Raw genomic sequence first — 26,267 nt, forward strand, 5'->3', positions numbered from 1 at the left:
TTCCCCTGTGTATAACTAGCGGCCTCTGTAGTTTGTCACGTTAGAAGATCAGTAAAAACCCTCGCCTACAACTGCTTCACCCACCTTGAACCTGATAATTGACATATGCTGCACCAGCAACAACAGCGCCTCCAGCAGCAGCAGGAATTCTAACCACTTTTGCGAACAACTTTCCTCCAGGAAAAAATGACATTCCTCGCGATCCGCTGATACTCCTCAGCACTGGATAATTGCTATGGCAAGGACCCGGTCCGACCATTGCTCGATACGTTGTCCGATTGATCAAGGGAGTCGCTCGCTGATGCACCATCGCCAGAGATTTCTGTCTGAAAGCGCGATACATGATAGCTCTTGGATAATATTTTGGTAACAATAATGCTGATATTTTGCCCGGCTAAATCGCCACACCGACAGATTTTCACCGGTCCTGGGCCAGACACTGATGTCAGTTTATAATTCAAATCAAAATTCACCCGAATATTCCGAATCTGCAGCTAATATCTTAACTTTTGCTGTTGATGATCGTCAAAAAGCTGTCAGGACAAAGCTGACTTAGGATCTCCGTTTAATTTGTTTGGGATCATTTGCATTGGGAGACCACATGTCACGGCACTTCAAGTCATGTGATCGGCTTTGCGTTAGTATTCCATGGATAAATTGTGGGCAAAATTTAGAAGAATTAGTGCAATTTACGATATAATCATAGTTTTAATTACAGAACTAATTTCTTCTATGACTTAATTAAAACTCCAAAAACAGGGCGGCATATTGATGCACTACTGAGTTTGTGGATTCACGTGACTACATCGTCGCGCTCATATCCCGACGCGTCTTCTCTGCAATCTTATCGACTCATACTAGCTCATTATGCTTCGATGTCTTTAAAAATGATTAGCAAGCGTAAATTAGCAGATGATGTTTCATCCGCTGGTGGAAAGAGAATCCGTCCGATCACCGCGTTTTTAACTTCGCAATCAGTGCCGAAATCCTCGTCTATGATAACTAAAAACGTACCTGACGCGTCGAAATTTGATCCAGCAACTGAACCGCGTACAACTAATTTAGGATCGGCTGGTTTTGATAAGCAAAAATGGGTCGATTCGTTGACATCGGAACAACGGGAATTGCTGGCGTATGAAACCTCAGTTCTTTGTCTCAGTGTAGTGCTAACAATTTAGATTGGAAATTCATACAATGGATGATAGCTGGCTGGCGGTATTACATGCTGAACTCACGAAAGCCTATTTTTTAAAATTGAAGCGGTTTCTCATCGCAGAAGATAAAGCTGGCGAGAAAATTCTTCCGCCGGCCAAAGACGTGTATTCCTGGAGTCGTTTGACTCCGCTGGATAAGGTGAAAGTCGTAATCCTCGGGCAAGACCCCTATCATAACTTCAACCAAGCTCACGGTCTTGCATTTTCAGTATTGCCGCCAACTCCTACACCACCATCTTTGAGAAACATATTCATTAGTCTGAAGAACGATTACCCAGAATTCGTTCCCCCGGCAAACAAGCTAGGTGATCTGACTCCGTGGGCAGAGCGCGGCGTATTACTACTCAATACGTGTTTAACCGTGCGAGCTCACAGTGCCAATTCCCACGCTGGAAAAGGATGGGAACAATTTACCGAAAAGGTTATTTCTGTGGTTGCAGAGAATCGGTCTAAAGGAGTTGTCTTTTTAGCGTGGGGAAGCCCTGCCGGTAAACGTATCGAGAAAATTGATGTGAGTACTTGCCGCTATATAGATCTGAACTACGCTCACCAGAGAAGAAACGTAAACATTGCATTCTGCGATCAGTCCATCCGAGTCCATTATCAGCCTCTCGAGGATTTTTTGACTGTCAACACTTTTTGAAGACGAACGAGTGGCTTGCGATGAAATATGGTCCTGAAGCAATAATCGACTGGAAATTGTAATCTATTGATCAATATATAGTACAGTAACAGCACTTTGCGCGGGACTAGCAGTACACTGCGTGTAAGTTTTTTAACGTGTATTACCAATATTGTAAACTAAACACATTGTATATTTTGGATATATCCTTGATTCGCTAGATATTTATGTAAAGATAACACTAAATGAAGTTGTTCCTCCATTGTCAGCGTTGACATAGCCGTATTCAGAACGGAATCGACACTAATCGCGTGTACGACAATGAAACTGGTGTAATACATATACACAAATAAGCCGATTAAAAATTGGCAGTCCATGCGGTCTGTAACGCCTCCATGGCCAGGAATGGTGTCTGCGAAATCTTTAATTCCAAAGGTTCGCTTTACTCCAGACGCAAAGAACCCGCCAAAAGGTGCAATCAAGGAAGCAAATGTGGCCATCCAAAATACATGAATCTGGATCGGCTCGATAGACAGAACCGACTGGCGGACTATTTTGGCAATTATGCTTGGTAATTGATACGACTGCTTGACGAATACTGGATTCGGAACACAGCTAAACGCATCCAAAGCGCTTCGAGAGAGGTCCTAGAATGATTAATATGGCATTCGCACCTGCAAGACTAGTGATCTTACGGAAGGAGGACAGATCATATACGGCCACTGAATCAGAAAATGGCTGAGAATGATTCCAATAATGACAGTCGATATCCAGGCACCCACAAATCCTTCGACGGTTTTCTTCGGCGAGATCTTGATCAGTGGTGTTCTGCCAAACGTGATTCCACAAAGATAGGCAAAGATATCGTTAATGATGACCAATGAGGCTGGCAAAAAAAACCAGTACATGCCAGCCATAATATTCTTCGCAACAAAATGGCCCTGGACAACAATGAGAAATAAAGCAACATGTGTAAACGCGAACTGCATAAACTGGAACTGATAATGGCCCTTTTCCAATGACGAAACAAATATGACAAACCCTATCCGATCAGAATAAAATTCTACTTAGCTCATCAAAACTCACCGATTATATAAAGCACATAAGAAACGAATCTGTGGTGCATAACAAACGGTAGCAAAACGCTATCGACAAGTAAAACTTCTTCAAAGTAGTATATAATGGTCTCTCCATATAGATAGTACAATGAGCAGGCGAGAAAATACCAAGTCAATGACTTGCTATATGGGAGCTTCGATTCGCGAGTCGGTTCATGAGCAAGTGCGATAACTTCTTTGTAGGCCAGTAATTGTAATGCCAATGTCAACAACATGACCCAGAAATGGCCGGCAGCTAGTAAAATAAAGAAGCCCAGAATCATGGCCACGCTCCATATTGATCGGACAATCAGGTTCTGAATTTTTTTCTGTCGCTCTGTCTAGAATATCGAGATATATTAGAACCATTTTTTTTATTAATAGCTAATGGTTGCTTACGATAGGTTTGATGATCTCTTTGGAAGCCTCCTCGGCAGGCTTCATAGCCACTGGAAAGTCATTTTTTGGCATCTTCGGACCGAACAGGAAATAAAAACGCAGTATCCAAAAATATCGTGATTGATAAGGCCAATTATGTTCTTTTTTGATCAATTGAGATGAGATTACAAAAAATCTGAGAATCCTATCGTCGATAGGATAGAAATCGTTAATTTTAGGTAGATCTGTTGGGATATTAGCTGGTGGAATTAACTTTTATTCCCTTTTAAAATAATGAACTTGTAAGAATTATGATTTTTTTCCTTCTAATAATCTATAATGTAAAATTACCTTCTCATTATTGTCAACTCCTTATTATGCTAGCTTTAGCTCCTTCCTTCAGCATTAACTGCCATATTCCCGATTCTATTTTACCAAACCTATCAGTGCTTAATGTATTACTCTCGCTATTGTTAGAGCTAGACCGTATTGATGACTCTGTTTGATTCGATGGGGCTAATTGGCTTGACCGAACAGATATGGGCCGGGACGACACAGCTCCAGGTTCCAGCCGAATGAACTTGACAGTATTCTCCTCAATAGCTAGACTGATTGCTGCAGTGTCGTCCCCCGCGTAGGGATCGCCCGACTCGTCTTCCTCGTACAAAGCATGTGTCGCCCGAGAAAGTGCTACATCTTGGGCAGCAAGTGCACAGAACTTGCCTGGATCTCGTTGATATCTATCCTGTTAGACTTCATATTTGCATCTCACTCATTAATACATACAGTCCGCGTATCCGATCTAATCCACCAGATTTGAATGACCGTTTGAAGTAGCTCAGTACCCGACCAGTCAAAACACGACCATTTACTCTGAAGATCGACTGAACATAGTCACTTTCGTCAAGTAGTTGCTGTTCATCCTCAGTCTTCTCCACAATGTCCAAATCAAACTCATTTGTCAACGCATGCACCAAGGGATGTGAACTCAGTGGCGACAGCAATCGCAATATTGGCAATGTAAACGGATATAGATCGGGAAAGAACAGCATGAAACGGAATATTCCTCCGGCATACGGACCTAAAAAGAGATAACCGTTATCACTGTAACGTAACCGACAAACATCAGCATCAAGAGGCACAAGCATAATACCTACCCTTTCTAATAAATATTACTCCATACCAAACCTGCGGGGTCGTCGGCGAAGCAGATACGTAAACTCCTGAAGGACACAGGCTGCCTATGTTGGCACTATCGCTACCATTAGCATAGTATTAGTACCACGCCTAGTACATCTACGCACTATTCAACCATTAATTCCTGCAGTGCAAACGCGGAGATTGTCATTTTCTGCCTTGTTTTAGTGTTGTTCTTCGGATAGAGAAATGTGTCTTATATTATCCTCTTTATGACTAGAAAGTGAAAAGTCACGTGTACATACAACGCAAATTGGACATGTAGGAGAATCTTTGACTACACAGTTTGGTAAACAAATTGCGACAAAATACGCTTTTAGCGCCAAAAGCTGGATCAGCGGCCACAAAACGACTGTTATTGTTTAAGGAGCGAACTCTGGTGGTTTTATCCATCTTGTTTGTCAAAAACGGGCCGGTATACGTGCTGAGTTTAGAGCGCAAGACGCGTTTCATTGACTTGATTGACTGATCTGAATCATTGGCGCCTTTACAAAATGACAGACTTGATCTGGTCGACGGAGCCATTTCTACGCTTGAATAGTTTACTGGTGTCTAGTCCGGACGCTGCTGAGGACATCGAGCCGCTGTTCAATGATCTTCTAAGTAACCTTCAGAATCTTCTCAGTGTCCCGCCAAAGAGTGATTCTAGTAGAAGATCACTAGTTCCAGGTATATTTTTTCTCTGAATACGTCTGAATATTTGACTAAGTTTTAGATGCCGTGATTGTACTTGAATCCGGCTCATATAAACTCAATACGGAATTTGTCAACGAAGCTTGCCTCATCGCAGACGACCTCAACATTGACGAAAAAGTTGCCGCAAATTATCTGGAATATGGACGATCGAGCTGCGAAAAACTTGACCGAACACCCATGCAAAGCGGTATTATTCTTTTCCACTCGCGAAGAGGTTATTTGCTCGAATCCATTCGACTGATCCTTGAGCTAGCTGCTAATCCTGACAACTCCGCATTCAACTCTCTATATCAGAAATTTGCCAAGCAGCTTGTTACAGAATCCTTTGTCGGTAAGGCTATTACGACTATGGCAGATTTACGCAATGTTCTCCATTTACTGCAAGAAAAGGAAACTTCCGGTCATTTTCTAGGTCGCGATCTCGACGAGACTTTTCTCGAAAACATCAAAGCTCGCCGAGAAGCAACAATATGGGAGCATGAAATAATGTCACAGATTCTTAGCTACTCCTGTAGATTTGTTCAGATCACCAGCTCTCAAATCAATACGTTTCTGGACATGACTGTGAAACTTGAATCTTATGACCAGCTTCTTGTTCATTATGTGGTTTGCGTGATAACGTTTTTCGATAGCATCACTTCGCCATTATCGGACGGACAGCCACTCTCAAAGGCGGCTATTGATGAAGCTTTAGTTGTGCAGAATTATATTTTTGAGCGACAGCGCAAACCTATACCGACACTTTCTTTCTTCCATTCCACCATCGATCTCTGGTGGTACGTTTATTTTAGCGGCTTGTGTTCTCGTGAGCCGGATTCAACCCACCCAGGCCTTGGGAAACTAGACTATCCAGCTGAAGTTTTTAAGCCTGCATTAATAAGTGTAATGAAAAACAGCTCATTTGAGTTCATGATGGTTCTCGCAGCTGACATGGCCGTTCCTTCGACGATGGCCATCACCCACCTAGATCTACAGACGATTCTGCAAACAAAACTTTTTCGGTCGGACCCGACAGGGACTACTTTGGAGAGTGTGAATGGTATTTTGGAGCCCGCAAAATCACCTCTACAGATGACCGTTCTATACAGCATGCACGACTCATTTGATAATCTCTATTCAGACACCATGACCAATTTGATAGATTCGATAATTTCAAACATGGCGGATTTACTGAAGGAACTTCGCTATCGAGAAGAGGAGCTTACCTTTGGTGGTGCATTGTCCGAACCTGCTAGTCCTTCTGATCCGTCCAGTGAGGATGAGTTTGGTCTCATCGATGCTGAGATAGAGAGGTTTTTCATGTTCATATCCTATGTGTACTCCGGACGATCTGAGTCTGCTCGTGCGTTTTGGAGCGATCCAGAAAGCAATTTGTTTGGGTTTCTCACTTGGTCTGCACAATGTCAAGCGCCGCTTATGATTGCAACCTTCTGCGATATGCTGGGTTCTCTGGCTTCAGGCGAAGAATCGAGCCAGGCAGTTTTCAAATTTTTAATGGATGCGGACGAACATCTGGCATCGTATCCCCCTGACCTACAACAATTCCGGGTGAGTTGGTCTTATGTTTTCGAATCATTTTCATATTATATTAGCCAATTACAGGGCGCAGTTCCGGATCAAAATATATATCCGTCCTCTACTGCATCGAGGTCTCTTATCGCTATTGCAGATTTACCAGAATTAAGCTATGAGGACTCCATTCTTTTATCATCTCATTTGCGTCTGTTAGAGCAAGTTGCTAGATGGGGTTCAGCCCAGACCCGTAATGAGCTGCTACTTCCTGTTTCTGGAATCAACACATATCACCTGCTGTTTTCCCTCCTACCCTGTCGAACACAATTAACGGGAGCGATTTTCAACGCTATCACTGCATTTACTCTGGGTGCTACAAGAAGCGAACGAGATGCTGTATGGACAGAACTAGATAGCTGGCTTTTGCAGCAGCAAATTGTTGTAAGTCGCACTCCCAGCGTTCTCTCTGCAACTACCAGTCGGTCCCAACAACTATCACTGCGAGACCGGATGCATGTATTATTGACTACATTTCCCGATATCCAAGGGTTTGTGCTGTTACTTGATTGTTTAACGTCGGTGTCTACTGAAGACACGATCAACGATATCCCCTTTCCAATCTATTTGGGTTCTACATATCGCACGACCCCTGGAATCAAACCGTACATTGATTTTATTATCGATGAAGTGTTTCATTCTTCTACTGCTGCCGACTTTTCTCCGAGGCAACGATTAGCACTACAAGTTCCCTGTCTGCGCTTCATTTTGAACTGTATCCAGAATTTTAACACAGACCTTATTGCGCTAGCCTCTCGAGCTTCATCTGGAGGATTTGATCAAGGGGCGAGCGGGATCAATATTGATAATTCTCTGAAACCACCTGACATCCGCAGTTATATATGCTTACATCCCTGTGTCTGGGTCATGGAGAAGATGTTTGAAGATAAAATTTACGGAGTTTTGTTTTCGATCGTCGAATCGGGTCTTAGCATTTTAGGAGAATCAGGTTTATATCAAGAGCAAAAGTCACAGTCTGCCCAATATGCACTACAAGTTATCCATCGGATTCTAGCGATTGAAGATGTATATCTGGATGTACTAGAGCCTACGGTACGAACTGAAGTAAATACTGTGACGGCATCCAGATTTGGCACGTCAAGTACACCTCGAGCATTACTAGGCTTACGAGACTTTGAAGATGCGATTTTGTTCAACATTCAAGTAGTGACTCACGTCGCTCTATATGTGAATGCTGAAAATGTCAAAATCGCGTCCTCAGCGATCAAGATTCTTGATATATTAGCGCATTCGTCACAGTTTTTGAACACAAATTTTGATATTCCTGTTCCTGGAGCTTATGCGAGCAATGTTGTTCGAGATATGGTTGTCAAAACGGCATTTAATTCCGCGCAATCTGGTCGTCGATTGGGTGTAAATCGACTTCTGAGTGCACTGGATACCGTGAGCGAATCTCGACGGATAATGTTTGCGTTTATTGCTCAGTTAGAGCGACCAAATGATCCATATGATGACCATGATGACTTGTACCAGCTGAAGCTTGAAATATTAGAGTTTTTGTCAAGAAATTTGGATGATGGGTCGATGACTTCAAAGAAACCAAGGTCTGACGAGATTCAACTACCTACGCTAGAGCCTTCCTCGCTATCAGACATTCCAACTATTTCGCATTTCTTACTTGGATTCAAAATCGGCGATGGTGCATCAGCGGTCAGCTCGGTTATATTGAAACATAACGACGATCAGGGAGGTGTAGATTCACCGGTTTCTCTTTTCCGGACAATTGTTGATATCTTACTTTCTCATGCAGGAGAAGTGGAAGAGGACGGTATCAGCGGAGGATTGATTGCGGCGCCGATCGTGAAATCGCAAGATGCAGCATTTTCTCGTGCTGCTTTGGAGATCTTGTTTAAACTCTGCACGGCAAAAATTTCATCTGAAGTGACTCTCTCTTTACTTCGAAGCTCGGATTATGAATTCTTCAAGACGCGGATTATCACCGAAATGCATGTTTCGATTGACTCAACTCGATGGGGTGATATCTGCACGTTTTCGGGTTTGATGCAAAATAGCAGAGATCAACATGATTCAAGTTTCGAGGAAGGCGAAGAAATCGCCTGTAAAACATTTCTACAATTTCTGTCGGCTCGGACGTATCTACTCGGATATACTGCGAACGAACTACACAGTGTCAGTAATCCGATCACATCAGTATTTGAGAATTACGTGAAGCTATTGATTACTGCACAAAATGGCCAGGAATCTATAAATACGTTGTTTATTTGTGAAACCGCCAAAATGCTGGAGCTTCTTGATTTTCTTGAATTTGATATCGAGAAATTGGCCGCAAGTTGGGGACTTACGGGATTAAAAACTGTGCGACTTGAAGATTTGAAACCAATGAATTATAAAGTTACCGAAGCTAGCGGTGGTGTGGGAGTAGGAGTGGAAGAAGGGATTGGGTCAGACCTGGCATTACATAATGAATTGGAAGCGATTGAGATCTTCGATGGCTTACGGCTTGATGATGCTTGTTTGTACGAGTTATCCGCAGTGCCATCGACAGCACGAGGAAGTAGCGAGACGTTTGCCAATCACAGCAACGAGAAGATCTACGATTTAGAGCGTGTTGAAGGGGTTTTAGAGTTGAAGATTTGCGAACAGCAACTCAACGGGCGACTCAGACGGCCTGCTCCAGAGTCTGTGATTCTACAAAAGGAGCGGATTTTGGTGAATTGTCGACGATATAATACCATTGTCGGTCTTCGAAGAGCGCAAAGCCAGTGTCTAGCCGCGTGGTGTCGGTTGTTACGCATTATCTTGCTTGACACGGCTATTCTTGATTCTCAGCCGGATCGGATCCCCGGACGGGATATGTTTATGCTCGAGAGTATGCAAGTACTTGGTCCAAAATTGCTACAATACTCACATATCTGGGAGTCGCGGGTTGCGGAGCACTTGTCGTCAGCGTGTCTGTCGCTGATCTCCTGTGTGTCGCCATATTTGGGATTGTCTGACAGCAGTAATGAAGAGGAACAAGAAGATGATGCAATGATGGATACAGCGCATGGCATATTTCGTGTGTCGCTGATTGTAGTGCAAAGCCCGTATGCGACGTCGTCTGTCCGAGCGGATCTGTATACGCTGATCAATCGGTTTATATGCAATCATTCGACGCAACACCGACGCAAGATCGGTCGGCTTCAAAAAACGATCGAGACGAATTCAAACGGAAATTCGCAATCCGACGGACTAGGAACCGGCCCTGCTAAAGAGAACCGATTAGTAGAACGGATCGCGAACGACGCAGTCTCTGGAGAAGGAGTCACGAGAGTAATGTCTTTGATAGTTCTGCGATCGTTTGCAGCTATCGAAAATGTGACTGGTAATTATTTTGTTTTAGAGGCGCTGGTGAGATACAACTTGCTGCTACTGATCGTGCGCTCGATTCGGCGAATCGACGAAGAATTGGACGATGACAATCGAGTGTCAAATTACGAAGTTACTGCCTACAAAGCTGTGATGGCGTTTTTGATCGAATTGGCGCAGTCCCGAGCAGGTGCAGCAGAGATTATTCAAACAGGCTTGTTTCGGATTATTCGACAGATCAAGTTTTTGTCGATCGATCCCGAAGTTGGCATTTTTACATTTGGAGCCCGTCAGGCAAGTGGTAAGACTAGCAGCACCATGGGGACCATGATTGCTTCATCTTTCTGGCCAACAACCGGTAGTAGTGCTAGTGGTGGTAGCAAGAACGTTTTCTATGAACTAGCTGCTCCGACCTTGCGGTTACTCGTGTGTTGTGTGCTGAGTATGGGTCAAGGCAATCTTGCAGTTTTGAAACAAGTTCGTGAAACTATGAGTGAAAAAGTGCTGTTGATGAGGTATGTTCTACGACGTATTGTCGGCTTGGATATTTCCCAGAAAACTTTTGCCACAGAGCTAGTATCAGCATCAGGTGTAACTACTGGGACAAGCAAAGGAACAGTAGATGAAGACGAATTTCAAGACGCGGCCGTGCAAGAATCTGGGAAATTGATAGTATTGATCGCAAATTTGACCAGAGGAAGTACAGAAGACGATTGATTTATAGATGTTTGAGATATTTTTCCTAATCGAGGAGTATTCCGTGATATCTTCTCATTCGAATATATGCATGTATAAGTGTATCTGTATATATAATTGAATATATTGAATGTAAATAATTGTAAATTCGTGAGATAAATAGTCAGAGCAAGACATGGAACAAAGAACTTTGCATTGTCTTGGTTGTAATAGAGAATGCATTTCTATCGTTTACTGCACAAGAAGTGGTTGTAGGATAAATATCCCAAATACCGGTGTGCAGACTCTCACGGACAATAAATTGCACGGCGATTAATTTCATCAAGGGATGAGTAAGTAAAAGGGGAATCGGAATTACAGAACTCGTCTCCGCTCGAGAGAGCGGCGACAACTAACGCAAAGACATCTCAGAAGTTTGACAACATGTTTAAAACTGGAGTAACGCGAGCTGAGATAGTGGCTGGAAGATCGTTTTTTACTGCCTCAAGAGTTCTACGCTGCTCATAAAAACATTCTAGCTGTTAGATTTGCAGGCTCGGATGTTGCAAGAAATGGGGGACGCATCAGCTAGGGTCAGTGGTTGCGAGTGCGACTTTTGAAATTGTCGATCTGTTTGAGGATGCATCTGCCAACATTGACGGAGCAGAATAATCTGATAGCATTAGACTCCGTCTACACCAGTGCTTCGATAGCCCTAGATGCTGTCACGGAAGAAGATTTGGTCTCGACGGCTCCTGTTGCATTAGCTCATATGGGTACTGAGAACATGGCCATGCTGATTGCAGTTCCGTCAGTCATCGCTGTCGCGCCTTTGATTACCATTGTCCTGGGTATTGCAGCGCTGAATCGCAAAAGTACAGTTACTGTGAATGCGAATATGGTTTTGTAAACGTAATATCTTCTATAACTATCTACAGCCATATATGGATCGATTAAATTGCTGTCGAAACTACTACTGCAGTTAGAGGCATCGCATGTCTAGTCCATCGCACTTCTAGTTCTTGGGGCCAATCCAGGGGCGCTATTATTTCTAGACTTACACAGTACCCCTTCATACAGCTAAATCAGTTGAAAGAAGCCCCAATGAAAAGCATAGATCCCAGAAAGCAGCACAATAAAGCTTGAAGAGAAGAATTAATCATTCCAGTCGCTGAATCCAAATGTACCAAACTATCCAGCAGAATATTCATCACTGTCAAGTCGCGCAATAGAGAATAGAAATCAAGATTTGTTCGATAACTCAGAATGTCACAAGGACAGAAAGGGATATGCTGGAATATGGACATCAGAATACGGATGAGAAGTAAATTGAAAAATCATATCGACAAGGGAGAAGGTAAACAGCTGCAGGTCTTGCACACGTCTATCTGTACTGCGCTATAAATGTAGCAAGTAAAGAGAAAACGGAGGTAACCAAAAAGACTTTTGGCTGGCATTACTCTCAAGGCAGGAGGAATAGTCTACGGCTAGAGACCAAGAAAAGTGCAGGGTATATGTTTCAGCAAGAGACTGTAGGTGTGTAGTTCTGATCAACAATCTGAAATGTAATGCGGTTCGCAAACGAGAACGTACTGCAGAAACAAATCGGATGTGGTTTATTACAGACGCAGTAAAATTGGAATCAAGGCTGCGAGAGGGGGAGCTCATACAGACCCCATTAGGCCATTAATAGCCAGTCAGAACGTGATCATCCCACTCGAACGATCACGCCGGTGTCGACGTTGGGATATAAGACTGGGTATAGCGACGAGGAAAAAAATAGCTAATTGGCACAGGTATTGCCAGCTGGACAAATTATGTGAATACGAGGATCCGGCACAGAGGATCCGGCACAGAGGATCCGGCACAGAGGATCCGGCACAGAAAATCCAGCCAACATGCAACGAAATGGCGATGTGCTAAATTAGAGGGTGCAGCCAGATGGGCATGCATGGCACTGCAGTCATGTAAGAAGGGTCATGAAGACAGTTGCTACAAATGGAAGTCACTGCTGGCAACGAAGGGAGGAAGGAAGCCATGGACGTGCGAAGAGGATCAGGTCTGCGACAGCGAACAAAGTGGGAACGCATGTGATAGCGCAGAGCCAGTAGGAGGGTAGTAATAATAATAGCCCTAGCAGTGGATAGCAGTGGTAGATGCGGAATAATAGCTTGGGAGAGGAGTTAAAGTAAGAGAGGAGGCAAGAATGGGGAGGGTGAGGAGTCGTAGGAGCAATCAATTATGAGCTGATCGCGTTTGAGGAGATGATAATAACTCGGATCATTCGAGCCTTTCGTGTGTGGTCAGAACTCACCAGAACTGGTCCTCCTGGTCCTCCCTCAAAAGGCAGTCAGAACTAGCTGGAACTGGTCGTGGTAAATAGCCTCGCTACTGACTGCTCTTATCGTCGCTGACCATGCCAGGAATGGGGATGGCACGTGATTGCACTGGCTGTGATAAGATAGGTGGGATGGATGAGTGAGGACGCGGACGGCAGTCTGCGGCGAAGGATCAGCTATGAAATGCAAGAAAGGATTCAAGAGGCCTTGCAGCGAGGGCAGCAGCTATTGCTGCTGCCTTCGCTGTTGACCTATGGAATTCAGAAACCTCGTGGATTGCAGCATTGCACATCCAATTACATAATCGTCGAGGGCTCCCTGATGTCATGCGACGGACCAATGACAAGCAAATTACTCGATAAGATAACGCGATAAAAAACCGTCGGAACCGCCGTCGGCTGACCTGTTCGCGGGCCTTGTGTCAGCAGTGCCTGTAAATAACCTGGACAGAATAGGGTTTACGGCTTGACGGTGGTGTGAGGCCAGCCCGAATAGGAAGCCTCGCACAGAAAGACGCCATCAAACCTTAATCTTCGCCCTCAAGAAAGGCGCGTGTACAATATGAGAGATAGGCGCTTCCACACAATCGCAGGTAAAAAGCCCTGCGCCCTGAGGATTGGAAGAAAACCCTGTACCCTGGTGGCCGGGAGGCAGAGGCTCGAGTGCAAGATAGATCTGGCGGTTTCTTAAAAACGCAGCCGGATCCCCTTGGGCAATTCTTTCAAGTTTTTGCTCTTACGTCCTGCAAATTACATTATCTTCGTTTGCTTTCTTTCTTTCGCTTACACGATAAGTTTTGGATAGCAGACGCATTCAGTTCGTGTTAGCCGTCTAGTGCCCTCGTCCCGATTGTTTTCTGTCGTCAAAAATGGCTGTCTACGACGCTTCCTCAAACACGTACTACGATGAGTACTCCAACATGACCTACTCGCCCGCCGAGTGGGCCGCCATCGAGCAGGAGGAGTTCGACGAGCGTGGACGTGAATGGTCGCGCAAGTTTTACCTTTCGTACAACATCATTGTCGTTGCCTTCTTCCTCATGGCCGTGCTTGCGCACTTCTACACCGTCCAGTTCAAGAAGACTGTCCGTCGCAGACTCTCTGAGAAGACTCCCCTTATCCCCGCCGGCAACGCCGCCCCCAAGCCTGTCACCACCATGGCCAAGCTCTATCGCAAGACCGAGTCCATCCTGCTTTTCCAGCCCAAGGGTCGTTACTCTGAGTCCATTGGCACCATGACCATCATTACGCTGTACATCGCTCTTAACATCATCTACACGTTCGTCCACGGCGGTGCCTCCTCGACCCAGATCTTCGCCAACCGTACCGGTCTCGTCTCGATCGTCAACATGCCCATTCTTTTCCTTCTCGGATCCAAGACCGGTCTCCTTGTCGACTGGACTGGCTGGTCCCATGAGGGTTACATCATTCTCCACAAGCACGTCGGTCGTGTCGTTTGCATCACCGGAATCGTCCACGTTTTCGCCTACTGCGCCGTCATCCCTATCAACCAGCGTGTCATCCTCAACAACGAGGCTATCGTCGGTTTGATTGCGACCACCTGCTTTGGTATCATCCTTGCTTCTTCGCTTGCTCCTCTCCGTAACCGTCTGTACGAGATCTTCCTTTACCTCCATGTTTGGTTCCTCGTTCTTCCGTTGCCCTTCCTTTTCTTCCACTGGGTCCGAACCAAGGCCTATGTCATCACCTGTGCTGCTATCTTCGCCTGGGATCGTTTCACTCGTTTCCGTAACGTGTACCACCTTACTGGCACTTCGCAGAACCTTTCTGGTGACACTGTCAAGCTCTGCATGAACGTCAAGTCTTCGTTCAAGGAAATCCACTGGACCACTGGCCAGTATGTCTACATCTCGATCAAGAACCTTGCCCGCTGGCAATACCATCCCTTCACTATTGCGTCTCCTCCTGGTGCTGAGACTCTTGATCTTATCATCCGTGCTCGTAAGGGATTCTCTCGTGCTTTGTTCGACTCTGAGGGTGAGCACATCATCGATGTTCATGGACCTTATGGCAACCAGCACTCGTTTGACGGTGCTCGCAAGGTTTGCTTGATTGCCGGCGGTGCCGGTGTTACGTACACCTACACCGAGGCTGTTGAGATTGTCCGCACTTTCAACGCCATTGGCGATGTTCCTCCTGAGATTGATTTCTTGTGGGTTGTTCCTGACCGCTCGTTCGCCTCGTGGGTTGATCTTGACTCAGAGAAGTATGGCGTCAACTTCAAGCTATGGGTTACCAAGGAGAAGGGCCGTCCTGACATCCGTTCGTATGTCCGCGATTCGCTCAAGGACTGCATCGAGCAGTGCAATGGTGACAAGAACCTTTGCGTTGCTGCCGCTGTCTGCGGTCCTGGTGCTATTGTCCGTGAGACCCGCAATGCGTGCGCTGATCTTCTCTGGGAGGAGTACAACGTCGACTTCCATGCCGAGTCTTTCGGCTGGTAAGGCGGTTAGAAAAGAAAATCTATTTTCTTCCTTTCTTCTAGTTATTAGACTCGCATTCTTTTGATTTCGAATTCGTTGTACTGTCTACATTTTTTATTTATTTACTTTATTTTATATTTTGGGTTTCTTGTATATGTGGTTGGTTATCACTCGCACCCTTCATTTTTCTTTTATTTCATTCATTTTTATTTAATGAGGTTTTTCGGTGTTTAGAATTGATGGGTTGACTTTGCATTTTATTCTGAGTGTAGTAGTAGTAGTTAATGCTTACAGTACTGAAAAGTAGATTGTCTGACTTAGGTAGGAAGGGCGGGTGTTAATTGTGAGAAGCAAGGTTAGGCAGTAATAATAAGCTTATCGCAGCTATCTAGTTGTCTGCCGAGTCTTCACTGTGCAGTTAAGAGGAAACCTAGTTCTTGCTATTTCTCTGTTCTTTCGCACGCGAATTACAGCGCAGACTCTACAAAACTGAGTAGACAGGAATCAAATCCAAGAACAGCAACGAGAGCGGACGGAGAACGGCCCGGGAATCCGCGGATCAGTCTAGATCACGAAGGCGTTCAGTCTCCCGAAACGGCAATTTTAGCCCATTCGACGCCGGTGGCAGGAGCTGGTGAACGGTAGTGGATGGCGGTGGAGCACTACTGAGAAGGCTGTTTGCAGAATTCTGACAGACTACTGGAACTGTTGGCGCTAGATTTTGCATGAGGAGTCACTAGCTAAGAATTTAGTTGTGCAGAATTTAGTTGCGCTGATGTTGATTGTGCATAGAAACCGTCACAGTCGACGGCAGCCCGTGACTTGGCGGCGACGACTATTCTGACGGCGTTGTATCTTCCTGCAGAATTAGTGTGTGAGAGCAGTTAAATAATATATTTGCTACGAAATGGTGTTCTATGCCATGGGGCTAAGTTGCCGTTGGATAAGAATAGTCGCCCCGTAAACATAGTACGGTAGACTGACTAGAGCTCTGTCTTGGTAGATTTCAAAGGTCTACATATTGACTCTTCAATATCCAGTTATGCTACGAGAGCAGAGTAGAAATTTTGTATTGCCCTGGTTTACTCAGAGCTGATAAGTATCATATTCAGTGATTACTGACGACCTCCAAATATAATAGCAGTTGTATACAAACACATATATATCACACTTGTCGACATTATTCTGCTCAGCTAGAGTTCGACAGCTGTCTAGAACAGTCGATAGCAATCCACTCAGCCAGGGATACACACAAAATATCCAAGAATCCAGGGGATCAAAACACAACAATCAATTTTGCCTATTGTGGATCGTAAATCCTTCAACAGTATTTCTTATACTAACACTACTATCTAGTAATAAAATGCTATAAAACATTCCTCCTTCAATGCATTAGAAGTCTAATTATATAATCCCTTAATCTCAGGGATTACTTAATCATAGTCCTGGGACAAGCCACTGTGGTTCTAAGCGATCTCCAATATGGAAGGAAAAGTCTACCGAAATCTTAGTTCCCTTTCGAATTTTCCGAAAGAGAGGGCTGCAAAACCTTAAGGAGGCTTTTTGGTAGGCATGAATGAGTATAAACATAATTTTGACGCAGAGGCGATTTGCTCTTCCTCATCCAAAACTTGACTCCAGCTCCGCTATTGGAAATCCAGCAATATTCCTTGTTTGCGTCACATCGCGGTCCGTTGCATGCAACAAGCCATGGAATGCTTCTGGATTTCCTGCCTGATGTGTGCTGTTCCACCAGAAGTCGAAGAACGTCGCGCCCCGAGCTTCTTGTGAAGTGATCCCAATGCTGGTTCTTTAATCTAGTTCGCTATCTCGGCAAGCATGTTTGTATTGGTCGAATCTGCTCAACCACAAACATCAATTAGCCAATATACTGTTGATCTATTCTTCATTCTACAGCATTTCAAAGGCACAAACCTAGTGGTATTGTAAATTTACGTCGTACGAGCGACTCAGCTCCTTGAAACATGGCTATATAATTGCGCCCTGAAATTGGTGCTGTTGGCGCTAGATATCTTTGCTGCTCAGCACTTTGGCCGCCCGTAAATGATTAACTGTGCATATCTAAGTTCCGTTATCAAAGTTTTCGACTCGATATGACAGACTGTCACTGAAATATTAAGCAGGAACATTTCAGTGGTGCGCGTTCAAAAAGGTTCATTGATTGCAAAGTCTTAGCTCCTGGGTTATAGGTGTATTAATTTATATTAATTTCCAGTCAGAGAGTTCAAATGTGGTAATCGAAGCAAATACTCATGGATCAGGATTAATCTTGCCAGATTTCCTTTACAAGGATTAATTTGACATGTCCTAACAGTTCTAATGCTAAACAATCATTCTTCGTTATCTTAAATTCAGGAGCGCAAATTCAAGTCATGCCGTTCATAGAATTACGTAATCAATTAGAATGATTTCTAGCTGGGAGATCTCGAGTAGGTTGAGTCGATAGCAAAATCATCGAACTCACTAAAATTCATAGAAACAGAATTTAAATAGAAATCAGCATACTCAAATGTCCTCGAAGCCCAAAAAACTTTCACGAGCAAGCACTAAAGACCAGAAAGAATACAAACAACAACAGGAATCCGATTCCGCAATCGACCTTGTTGTTTCGAGCAAGAACGCGTCCTCGTTAAGAGAGTTCAAACCTGCGGAAGCAACTCGATTTGGAGAACTAAAAATTGCAAAAGGACAGCAGGAAGCGAATCCGAAAACTCGAATTACTGCGAGAGTAGGCAAGACGAGCTCGGGACGGTTGAAGTCGAAGATCAATCATGGAAAACTGTCGTTTGGGGATGAATTCCAGCAAGACCATGAGCATGCTCGTAATAATATCCATCGAGATGGACCAGAGACAAGAAAGTTAGACCTTTCCGTCGACACCTCCTTTTTAATCACTAAACGAGAAAAGAGAAACGACCGCGCGGCACTTCTCCAGTCTCGTCAAGAACAGATGACGATCCACTTTGCCTACTACAACGGCAACTCGACGGCCGGTGCTGTGACTATTAAAAAAAGCGATCAGATCTGGGTTCTTCTAGACCGAGCACGTAAAAATCGGCCAGAGTTTCATCGAGGAACGGTTGACGATATGCTGTTTGTGCGAGATCATCTAATAATTCCGCATCATTATGAATTTTTGTATTTTATCAGGCACCCAGTACCGTTGCGTCACGGACTGTTGTTCGATTTTACGGGAGCTAATAAAGATGAAAATGATTGGAAAAGATCTAAAATTGTTCATCGGAAATGGTACGAACAGAACAAACATCTTTTCCCTGCATGTTTATGGACAGACTTTGATCCGGATACAGACTATTCACAGCAGATTTTGCGCGATCGCAACGGGTTTGTATATTATCAGCAGCAGTTAACTACATAATTTTATATTGAATTACACGATAGTCGAGACAGTTCCGTCCTGGAACTTTGCGGTAACGGACCCATTTTCGTTACCAAAATACGCAGCGTCAGCCATGTCCACAAACAAGCCCACCTCGACGACGCCTACGAGCAACTTAATGCTTTTCGCGAGTGCGACCGGATCAGCTATGGCACCAAAATGTGCATCGATGATTGTATTGGAATTGTCGGTAATGACCGGGCCTGCCTTTGCCTTACCACCCAACCTCAGCTTTGCTGAGATAGCACCCATCGCTAATAAATCCGCCGTGACCCGCGCATGAGCGAGAGGTACGACCTCTATCGGCACACCTTGAACCCAGGCTGTCCCCAACGCACTCGAATTTTTCCTGAAATCGGCGACGACAATGAATTTCTTTGCACACTGGGCAACGAGCTTCTCCTGGAACAAACACGCTCCTCCACCTTTGATACAGTTCAATGCTGTGTCGACCTCATCTGCACCATCAAACGCAGCATCTAGCACCGGATAGTTGTCAATCGCGCCCAACCGCAGGCCACCTTGGATAATCAACTCTTTACTTTGGAACCCGGTTGGAACGTAAACGACATCTTTTGCAATCTCACCCGCAGCAACTTTCTGTACAATTCGTTCCACACAGTAGATGACAGTTGATCCACTACCAATCCCGATCACACTTGCAGAAGCTGGGAAGTGAGTGTCAATTGCGGTATAGGCTGCCAGCCGTTTCGCAGATTCAATTGGATCCAGCGACATTGTTGATTGAGGGCACAATGATATCCTTGAAAACCGTGGCAATCTTGATAGTTTTGATAATCCTGATTTTCTAGATACTCCCGAATATCCCAAATATCCTAGCCGCGCTGAATATCCTGAATATCCTGAATATCCTAATATTCTTCGGATCATTCAATTGCCAATTAAATATAAATTGTGCCGGATCACGACTCTCCGGCTCGGCCTTGCTCGCGGCATCGGCTACTTCGCTGTGTCTAAGTTTGCGCGATTTATGCAGGGGTGCACGTGACCATCACGTGATATTTGTGTTTACTTGACGCGATTATATTGAAATTATCTCTTTTGCAGATCAATTTTTAGAAGCCCACCACGCTAAACAGAAGATAATAATGTCACTCTTGTAAGTATAACAAATTTGATATTGAGAATAAAGTCTAACGAAGTGAATTCAGTGGAAATACTCCGACTCCAGCTTTTGGCTCATCTACGGCGAGTCAAGCGCCTGGTATCAAGCGCTCTTTTTCTTTCAGTGGGCCATCGTCGACTTCAGCTACCGGATCGAGTTCTTCAACGACTCCAGGGCTATTTGCTTCAACTGCTGCTACTCCGAGTGGAACAACAGCTAAACCGCTGTTTGGATCGACAGCTGGAACAGCACCAATGTTTGGATCGACAGCTGGATCAACACCTTCCCTATTCGCATCCACAAATCAGGCGCCGGCTTTGAATTCGAATTCTAGTTTGCCAGCTACATCAACCACGTTTTCATTTGGAGGAGCAAAACCGGCAGCTTCGTCAACACCCAGTTCAAGTACGAGTCAACCTGTTACATCGAGCGGATTTTCATTCGGAAACACTAAGCCAGCTGTTGTACCGGGATTAAGTTCCAATCCAAGCCAGCCTGCTGCAAGCACCGGTTTTTCTTTTGGAAGCACGCAACCAGCTGCTCCATCAGGTTTCAGTCTGAATGCTAATCCAACTTCTGTGCCCGGTGCGAGCTCCACTACGGGAGCTACCAACACAGGATTTTCTTTCAACTCAGGGCCTTCGATTGGAACAGCACCTGGAACAACAACTACACCAGCTTCTACTTCCTTCAACTTGACTGCACCATCAAACACATTCACAGGAAATACCACGACACCTCAATTCGGTCAAAATACTACATCGACGTCACTTTTCAGCACAGCCGCCGGGAAACCGAGCACGACAACACTCCCTCCACCAACTCAAATCACCTCCATCACTTCTCTCACGCGGCATTCCGACCTTCCTACGTCGATGCAACAGGAACTTGACTCGATCGACTCTTATATCTCTAGTCAGATCACCATCTCGGATGACTTTGCGGCCCGCAAATCAGCGCATTCAGACTACATTCACTCAGTACCTACTGACGTTGAAATGCTCGGTCGCACTCTTGCTGGCGCAACCCAAGCACTCACAAACGACACTGCTGCTGTTTCAGAAACGAGAGACCTCGTCGATACAACCGTTAATGACACCGCACATTGTCTCTCAATTCTGCAATATCTTCGCACTCCAGGTGCAAGACTTCCCCCCGGCGATCCGCTCTTAGCCTATTTTGATCGTCGTGCTTCCGGTCTAGAGTCAAAGTTAACTGATTACACAGCAGTATTGGCTGACGTAGATCGGGCCGTCGATGCACTCAATCAGGAATCTTTGGATGGCGGCCGTGCCAGCCCGGCGCTCGGTGCTGATGCTGTGTTGCGTGCGTTGAAAGAAGAATACGCTGTCTTCATGGCCCTTGGAAACAAGGTCGCAGAGTATCATCATACAGTAGCCCGTCTTGAATCCAGAGAAAGATAATACATTTATATTCAATATCCATATCCGTACATATGCTTACTCCTTGCTCCCATAAACCATTCTTTTAACTTGATACATAACAATTATATTAACCGAAACGCCTATATCTACATTTAATCCCAATAATAGCCTTGCTCTATGAACCGAATCATATAGTCGTCCACTGATTCCCCTTCCTCTTCTTCCTCTTCTTCCTCTTCTTCCTCTTCTTCCTCTTCTTCCTCTTCCTCTTCCTCTTCTCCTTCTTCCTGTACCTGTTCTTCGTCAACTTCCTCCTCTTGGTCTTGCGGCGTAGCCACTTGTGATACTTGACTGGACTGTGCGATCTGTGCAGAAGATTCCCTTCGATCTATAAATGGCTTGTGTCCCTCCGTTGCTTCAGCACTCCCCGTAGCGGCTGCGGTGCTTTCTCCAGTTTCGGTCCCAAAATCCTCATTATCAACTCTCGACTCCTTCATTGCAACCTTAGCTGCAACAACATCATCTTCGTCTTCCACAGCTGCTAGCACTTTCTCAATACTACCTCCACCGACAACCTTCAAAATTTTATCTCCTCCAACCTCATCTTCATGACTGCTTCCAAGCATATCACTCAAAGTCAGCCTCGTTAGATAATCAGTTGTGAACTCTCCTTCCTGAATTACTAAGTTATCGAGCATTCGCTTTTGATTCGCTTTCCGCAGTATATTAGACTCTATCGTGTGCTCCGAAACTAGGCGATAGATATGTACGTCGCGAGTCTGGCCGATCCGATGACACCGATCTTGACACTGCTTATCCATACTTGGATTCCAGTCTGAGTCATAGAATATAACAGTGTCAGCACCCGTTAAATTAATTCCTAATCCACCTGATCGCGTCGATAGTATAAAAACCATGATCCGGGAATCCGAGTTAAACCTCTCCGTCATTATTTGCCGCTGCTCGATTTTCGTCGCGCCATCAAGTCGCAAATATAAAATACCATGGATACTCAGAAACTGTTCTAAAATATCTAGAACCTTCGTCATCTGCGTAAATATAAGTGCCCTATGACCGCCAATCTTCAGCTCTTGCAATAACTTTGCCAGACATTGCAGTTTACCACAATCGTACTGTAGCAGCCGTTTATCTGGAAACGCAATTGATAGCTTGACCTGAGCCTGGTGCATTGGATTCTTATATTCTTGTCTAATTCTTTCAAAATCGTCTTGTAGAATGCCGGAAAATAGCACTTGCGGCATATCAAGCGCAACCACATTCGGCGTCAAGCATGCGTAATGCTCAATGATGTCTTTCATTTGTTCGGACCGCGACATCAAATTCATAACCATTTGAGAGTTCACAATTGTTGTAATCACTGCCGGATCACCATCCTTCGAACGTAAAAATTCCTTTCTCCCAAGAACTTGGCATTGACTAATAAAATTCTTGCCATATATCGGCGACTTTGCGCAACGAAAACGGTTTACATAGATTCGATGCTCGAGTTCTTGAATCAAGGATAATTGAACATTCAGCTGCTTACTCTTCCGGTACTCATTGACATTAGAATAATTCACAGCCAACTCAATACCCTCAACTTGCTTCCTCTGATGATACAGATCCCGCTCCATTGCATAATTCGAGCACAATTTTAACAGCTGATCTGAATCAACCGTAGAATAGCGATTTTCTAATTTTGCAGGAGTTAAATTCAAAAAGTCAAAATCGACTCGTTCAATGTCTGTCTCTAGTAATCGCTTTCGCACAAGTAATTCTTTTATCTCAAACGAGGAAACCACGGATTTTTCCATCGCAAACGATGTCACAATTGGTCGAACCTCAAACAAATCGGGATGATTACACACTTTTCGAAGTTGCATTAAACAGTTGATTATACTCAAAAAATTCCCAGAAGCTAGTGTTTCCCGGGTTTGGGCTCTTGACATGAAATCATCATAGAGATATCGTTGACGCTTGGATAACTTGCAATAAACGATATGCTCGTATTTTGCAGGCATTTGCTTTTCAACGTCCGCTTTAAGTCGTCGCAAAAGATACGGTCTCAAAACTTGATGCAGATTCGCAATGGTAGCTCGAGCTTCAGAATCGTCTTTGGAATATTCGCCTTCTATTAACTTATCAACAGGCTGTGAAAACCATTGTTGAAAGTCAGCAAGACTAGCAAAGCCACTTTGAATCAACTGCGAGTTCGCTTTCGATGAGGGCATTAGAAAGTACAGCAATGACCAAAGCTCAATCAGATTGTTCTGCAGCGGCGTTCCGGTTAATAGCAACCGTCGATGCGCTTTAAAATTCAACAAGGCCTGCCAGCGCTGTGATCGAAAATTTTTGATGTTATGAGCTTCATCAAGAATCATGTACTGCCATTGCTTTCGTCGAAATGCATTCTGATCGTGAATAACGAGTTGATATGATGTAATACAAACATCCCATGAATCGTCATTATTCCATCCTCGACGTTTCTCTTTTCTTTGCGTTGGATTGCCATAGTAGGTTAATATTCGAAAGCCAGGAGCAAATCGCTTGAACTCCATTTCCCAATTCAACATGACACTGGTTGGTACGACAATTAAGTGTGGTCCCCAAATTTCCTTCTCACATGCTAAATAAGAAAGCAATGAAATTGTTTGAATAGTTTTTCTGTTTTGTTAGCAGTCAAATTAAACATATATATGTGTATTCACATACCCAAGACCCATTTCGTCGGCCAGAATACCATTCGTACCACTATTGTACAGTCCAGCAAGCCAATCAAGTCCTGACTTTTGATATTCCCTAAGAGTTCCACGCAGCAAAGATGGAATAGGAGTTTTGACCGTCACGTCGACTGAAGGTGTAGGAGGCGTTAGTTCTTCAGAAAGAGAAGATTGTGGAACAGAAGTTTCTCGATCGTTAATGATGGAGGCAGATTCATCGTCATTCGTCTCCATCTCATGATCTTCGTTTATTACTTGGGCTGATTGATTAATCAGACTCTCGTCCTCCATAGAATCTCTATTTTTCTTGTCTTCAGCTTCAGAATCAGCAGAATCAGAATCAGAATCTTCTGAAGACATGTCCATGTCCGAAAAAGAGTCTTCATCTTCATCTTCCATTGACAATTCTGCATTTTCGAGATCAAGAGCACTATCGCTTTCATCACCCGGTCCTTCGATTTGCTTACGAATCTCATCTTTACGAGCTTCCAAGAGTTGTGTCGACTGATTCAAAATCTTGTGTAGATGCTGCTTTCCTTCTAACCGTTGCTGTTCTTGTGCTCTCGCTGCTAACCTTTGTCGAACAACCTATAAATTCATTAACATTCAGCTCGATCAGTACACAAGACTAGGCATACCTTTTCAGCTAATCTCCATTTTCGTCTAACGTCCAAGGCAGTCCTCTTAGCCAACTGACGAATGCGCTTTTCTTCCATTTTTCGTTCCTTCTCGTCAGCTCCTTCGAGTCTCTTAAAATGTGCTTGAACCATGCCAGCAACCTTTTTAGCTTTTGATATGTGATTTTTTCGTTCATCGGAGGAGAGTTTAGAAAAAAATGCCGCTTGAGAAATGAAATAATCTCGATATGAGTGTTCTTTTATCGGGTCAAAAGGTTTTCGTAAACGAGACAGTTGCTGGGAGATATTCCCAGAGTCAGGATTCTCAGAATCGATGGTTATTTTTCCTTGCCGGATGGCATCATTAATTTCCTGTCTGAGTTCAATTTCATCATCGATTCGCTTATTAAAAACATCTTCTGAAACCTCGTCATCTAATAACCGAAATGACGAGAGATATTCGTCAAGAGAACCAAAAGTTGGGATAGCAGGAATATGTGCCGGTTGGCTAACAATCGGACTAGGAACCTTATACTTGATTTTGATTTTTAGTCGCGTAGATAGATCCACCTGATTTTCATCTTCCGACTCGACTGCAACTTCGGTTGTTGAAGGCGACTTTTCGCGAGCGAGACGAGTCGAAGTCCTGATAGGTCGCGACCGTTTGGACTCACGTTGCTCTGAATCCGAGATAGCGGAGGGACTATCGTCTATGACATGTTTCTTGGGCGGTCGACCAGGACCTCTTCGAGCTGGCGTGTTATCTTCTAAAATGTCAGATGTTTTATCATTTGACTGGACCGTCGCAGATTTTATGGTCTTGCCAGATTGTCTATTGACTGGTCTCTCAAGCATTTCGGATTCATAATTTGAAACTGAGTTTCGAGAGGGCGGCCGACCAGGTCCCCTGCTTGGCGCTGACTCTGAGTTGGATATTCGAGACGGCCGTCCAGGCCCATTCTTAAGACTTTTAGAGAAAGGTCTGCCTATTCGCCTTTCAGTAGAAGAACCAAAGGGAGATGTTGAGAGTTTTGGGGAATTTTTGATTTTTGATGGCAGAGAATGTCTTGTTCGCCGACCTGAGGATGCAGGAGCCAGGACATCAACGCTGGCGCTGCGCGTCGGCCTTACACCACCCGAATTGACTTTCTGTTTGGGCTGCGGTGCGCTCGAAATTGCATTTAAATTTGCACTTGTTGCTCGATGACGAAGAACTCGAGTGGACGTTGGTGTTGACGATGGTGAGGGATCAGCAGCGATAGATGGAGGAGACGCCGCTCCAGAAAAATCAGAGGAGCCGTCACCGAGATGATCGCCACGTAGACGCCTACGTGGAAGCAATGCAGCTGCGATCTCTTTATAAACAGAAAAAAAAGTTAGTAAACCAATCAATTACCAATCGTACTGTTCAAATCTAACATCGCTACGTACTGTCCGG

General features: G+C 44.4%; 10 protein-coding genes across 10 annotated transcripts; 6 read left to right on the top strand and 4 right to left on the bottom strand.

Moving 5' to 3' along the window:
- The first annotated feature begins 695 nt into the window (after positions 1 to 695).
- V1516DRAFT_680510 (uracil-DNA glycosylase-like protein) lies at positions 696 to 2,078 on the top strand. The gene is made up of 3 exons (XM_066923101.1): positions 696 to 1,132; positions 1,179 to 1,725; positions 1,773 to 2,078. Exons 1-3 carry the CDS (start codon positions 876 to 878, stop codon positions 1,917 to 1,919), a joined length of 951 nt encoding a protein of 316 aa, XP_066775906.1. The 5' UTR covers positions 696 to 875; the 3' UTR covers positions 1,920 to 2,078.
- Positions 1,589 to 3,538, bottom strand: V1516DRAFT_713778 (phosphatidate cytidylyltransferase). Its single transcript, XM_066924320.1, has 4 exons — positions 3,333 to 3,538; positions 2,923 to 3,274; positions 2,532 to 2,878; positions 1,589 to 2,483 (listed from the first exon to the last, which is right to left on the bottom strand). Exons 1-4 carry the CDS (start codon positions 3,402 to 3,404, stop codon positions 2,016 to 2,018), a joined length of 1,239 nt encoding a protein of 412 aa, XP_066775907.1. The 5' UTR covers positions 3,405 to 3,538; the 3' UTR covers positions 1,589 to 2,015.
- Positions 3,539 to 3,611: 73 nt separating this feature from the next.
- Positions 3,612 to 4,681, bottom strand: V1516DRAFT_680516 (uncharacterized protein). The gene is made up of 4 exons (XM_066923102.1): positions 4,616 to 4,681; positions 4,469 to 4,563; positions 4,098 to 4,392; positions 3,612 to 4,051 (listed from the first exon to the last, which is right to left on the bottom strand). Exons 1-4 carry the CDS (start codon positions 4,657 to 4,659, stop codon positions 3,676 to 3,678), a joined length of 810 nt encoding a protein of 269 aa, XP_066775908.1. The 5' UTR covers positions 4,660 to 4,681; the 3' UTR covers positions 3,612 to 3,675.
- Positions 4,682 to 4,803: 122 nt separating this feature from the next.
- On the top strand, positions 4,804 to 10,935 carry V1516DRAFT_655594 (nucleoporin Nup186/Nup192/Nup205). The gene is made up of 2 exons (XM_066920328.1): positions 4,804 to 5,177; positions 5,224 to 10,935. The coding sequence occupies exons 1-2, from the start codon at positions 5,003 to 5,005 to the stop codon at positions 10,818 to 10,820; spliced, it is 5,772 nt and encodes a 1,923-aa protein (XP_066775909.1). The 5' UTR covers positions 4,804 to 5,002; the 3' UTR covers positions 10,821 to 10,935.
- A 483-nt stretch (positions 10,936 to 11,418) lies between these two features.
- On the top strand, positions 11,419 to 11,688 carry V1516DRAFT_666213 (uncharacterized protein; the record flags this gene model as incomplete). The annotated part of the gene is made up of 1 exon (XM_066920731.1): positions 11,419 to 11,688. One exon carries the CDS (start codon positions 11,419 to 11,421, stop codon positions 11,686 to 11,688), a length of 270 nt encoding a protein of 89 aa, XP_066775910.1.
- Positions 11,689 to 13,864: 2,176 nt separating this feature from the next.
- V1516DRAFT_680524 (uncharacterized protein) lies at positions 13,865 to 15,867 on the top strand. The gene has a single exon (XM_066923103.1). It carries the CDS (start codon positions 13,986 to 13,988, stop codon positions 15,579 to 15,581), a length of 1,596 nt encoding a protein of 531 aa, XP_066775911.1. The 5' UTR covers positions 13,865 to 13,985; the 3' UTR covers positions 15,582 to 15,867.
- Positions 15,868 to 18,038: 2,171 nt separating this feature from the next.
- Positions 18,039 to 19,019, top strand: V1516DRAFT_680528 (XAP5, circadian clock regulator-domain-containing protein). Its single transcript, XM_066923104.1, has one exon. The coding sequence runs from the start codon at positions 18,091 to 18,093 to the stop codon at positions 18,958 to 18,960; it is 870 nt and encodes a 289-aa protein (XP_066775912.1). The 5' UTR covers positions 18,039 to 18,090; the 3' UTR covers positions 18,961 to 19,019.
- Positions 18,908 to 19,900, bottom strand: V1516DRAFT_680530 (ribose 5-phosphate isomerase A-domain-containing protein). The gene has a single exon (XM_066923105.1). It carries the CDS (start codon positions 19,870 to 19,872, stop codon positions 18,973 to 18,975), a length of 900 nt encoding a protein of 299 aa, XP_066775913.1. The 5' UTR covers positions 19,873 to 19,900; the 3' UTR covers positions 18,908 to 18,972.
- V1516DRAFT_642243 (uncharacterized protein) lies at positions 19,799 to 21,709 on the top strand. Its single transcript, XM_066920117.1, has 2 exons — positions 19,799 to 20,101; positions 20,154 to 21,709. Exons 1-2 carry the CDS (start codon positions 20,091 to 20,093, stop codon positions 21,529 to 21,531), a joined length of 1,389 nt encoding a protein of 462 aa, XP_066775914.1. The 5' UTR covers positions 19,799 to 20,090; the 3' UTR covers positions 21,532 to 21,709.
- V1516DRAFT_627780 (SNF2 family N-terminal domain-containing protein) lies at positions 21,645 to 25,684 on the bottom strand (the record flags this gene model as incomplete). Its single annotated transcript, XM_066919812.1, has 3 exons — positions 21,645 to 24,156; positions 24,205 to 24,800; positions 24,851 to 25,684. The coding sequence occupies 3 exons, from the start codon at positions 25,682 to 25,684 to the stop codon at positions 21,645 to 21,647; spliced, it is 3,942 nt and encodes a 1,313-aa protein (XP_066775915.1).
- Positions 25,685 to 26,267: the final 583 nt, after the last annotated feature.

This window comes from Lipomyces oligophaga (assembly GCF_038497815.1).
Source record: "Lipomyces oligophaga strain CBS 7107 unplaced genomic scaffold V1516scaffold_7, whole genome shotgun sequence".
Lineage (NCBI taxonomy): Eukaryota > Fungi > Ascomycota > Lipomycetes > Lipomycetales > Lipomycetaceae > Lipomyces > [Lipomyces] oligophaga.

Bases quoted from the DNA above. Each gene is read 5' to 3' on its own strand.
- V1516DRAFT_680510 (XM_066923101.1), top strand. From the start codon at position 876: ATGTCTTTAAAAATGATTAGCAAGCGTAAATTAGCAGATGATGTTTCA. The intron at 1,133-1,178 runs GTATGAAACCTC...CTAACAATTTAG, and splicing joins GAACAACGGGAATTGCTGGC to ATTGGAAATTCATACAATGG. The intron at 1,726-1,772 runs GTGAGTACTTGC...TCACCAGAGAAG, and splicing joins AACGTATCGAGAAAATTGAT to AAACGTAAACATTGCATTCT.
- V1516DRAFT_713778 (XM_066924320.1), bottom strand. From the start codon at position 3,404: ATGCCAAAAAATGACTTTCCAGTGGCTATGAAGCCTGCCGAGGAGGCT. The intron at 2,879-2,922 runs GTGAGTTTTGAT...CTGATCGGATAG, and splicing joins TTATGTGCTTTATATAATCG to GGTTTGTCATATTTGTTTCG. The intron at 2,484-2,531 runs GTAAGATCACTA...TAATCATTCTAG, and splicing joins ATATGATCTGTCCTCCTTCC to GACCTCTCTCGAAGCGCTTT.
- V1516DRAFT_680516 (XM_066923102.1), bottom strand. From the start codon at position 4,659: ATGACAATCTCCGCGTTTGCACTGCAGGAATTAATGGTTGAATA. The intron at 4,564-4,615 runs GTGCGTAGATGT...TGGTAGCGATAG, and splicing joins CAGGAATTAATGGTTGAATA to TGCCAACATAGGCAGCCTGT. The intron at 4,052-4,097 runs GTATGTATTAAT...CTAACAGGATAG, and splicing joins TTAGATCGGATACGCGGACT to ATATCAACGAGATCCAGGCA.
- V1516DRAFT_655594 (XM_066920328.1), top strand. From the start codon at position 5,003: ATGACAGACTTGATCTGGTCGACGGAGCCATTTCTACGCTTGAATAGT. The intron at 5,178-5,223 runs GTATATTTTTTC...ACTAAGTTTTAG, and splicing joins TAGAAGATCACTAGTTCCAG to ATGCCGTGATTGTACTTGAA.
- V1516DRAFT_680524 (XM_066923103.1), top strand. From the start codon at position 13,986: ATGGCTGTCTACGACGCTTCCTCAAACACGTACTACGATGAGTACTCC.
- V1516DRAFT_680528 (XM_066923104.1), top strand. From the start codon at position 18,091: ATGTCCTCGAAGCCCAAAAAACTTTCACGAGCAAGCACTAAAGACCAG.
- V1516DRAFT_680530 (XM_066923105.1), bottom strand. From the start codon at position 19,872: ATGATCCGAAGAATATTAGGATATTCAGGATATTCAGGATATTCAGCG.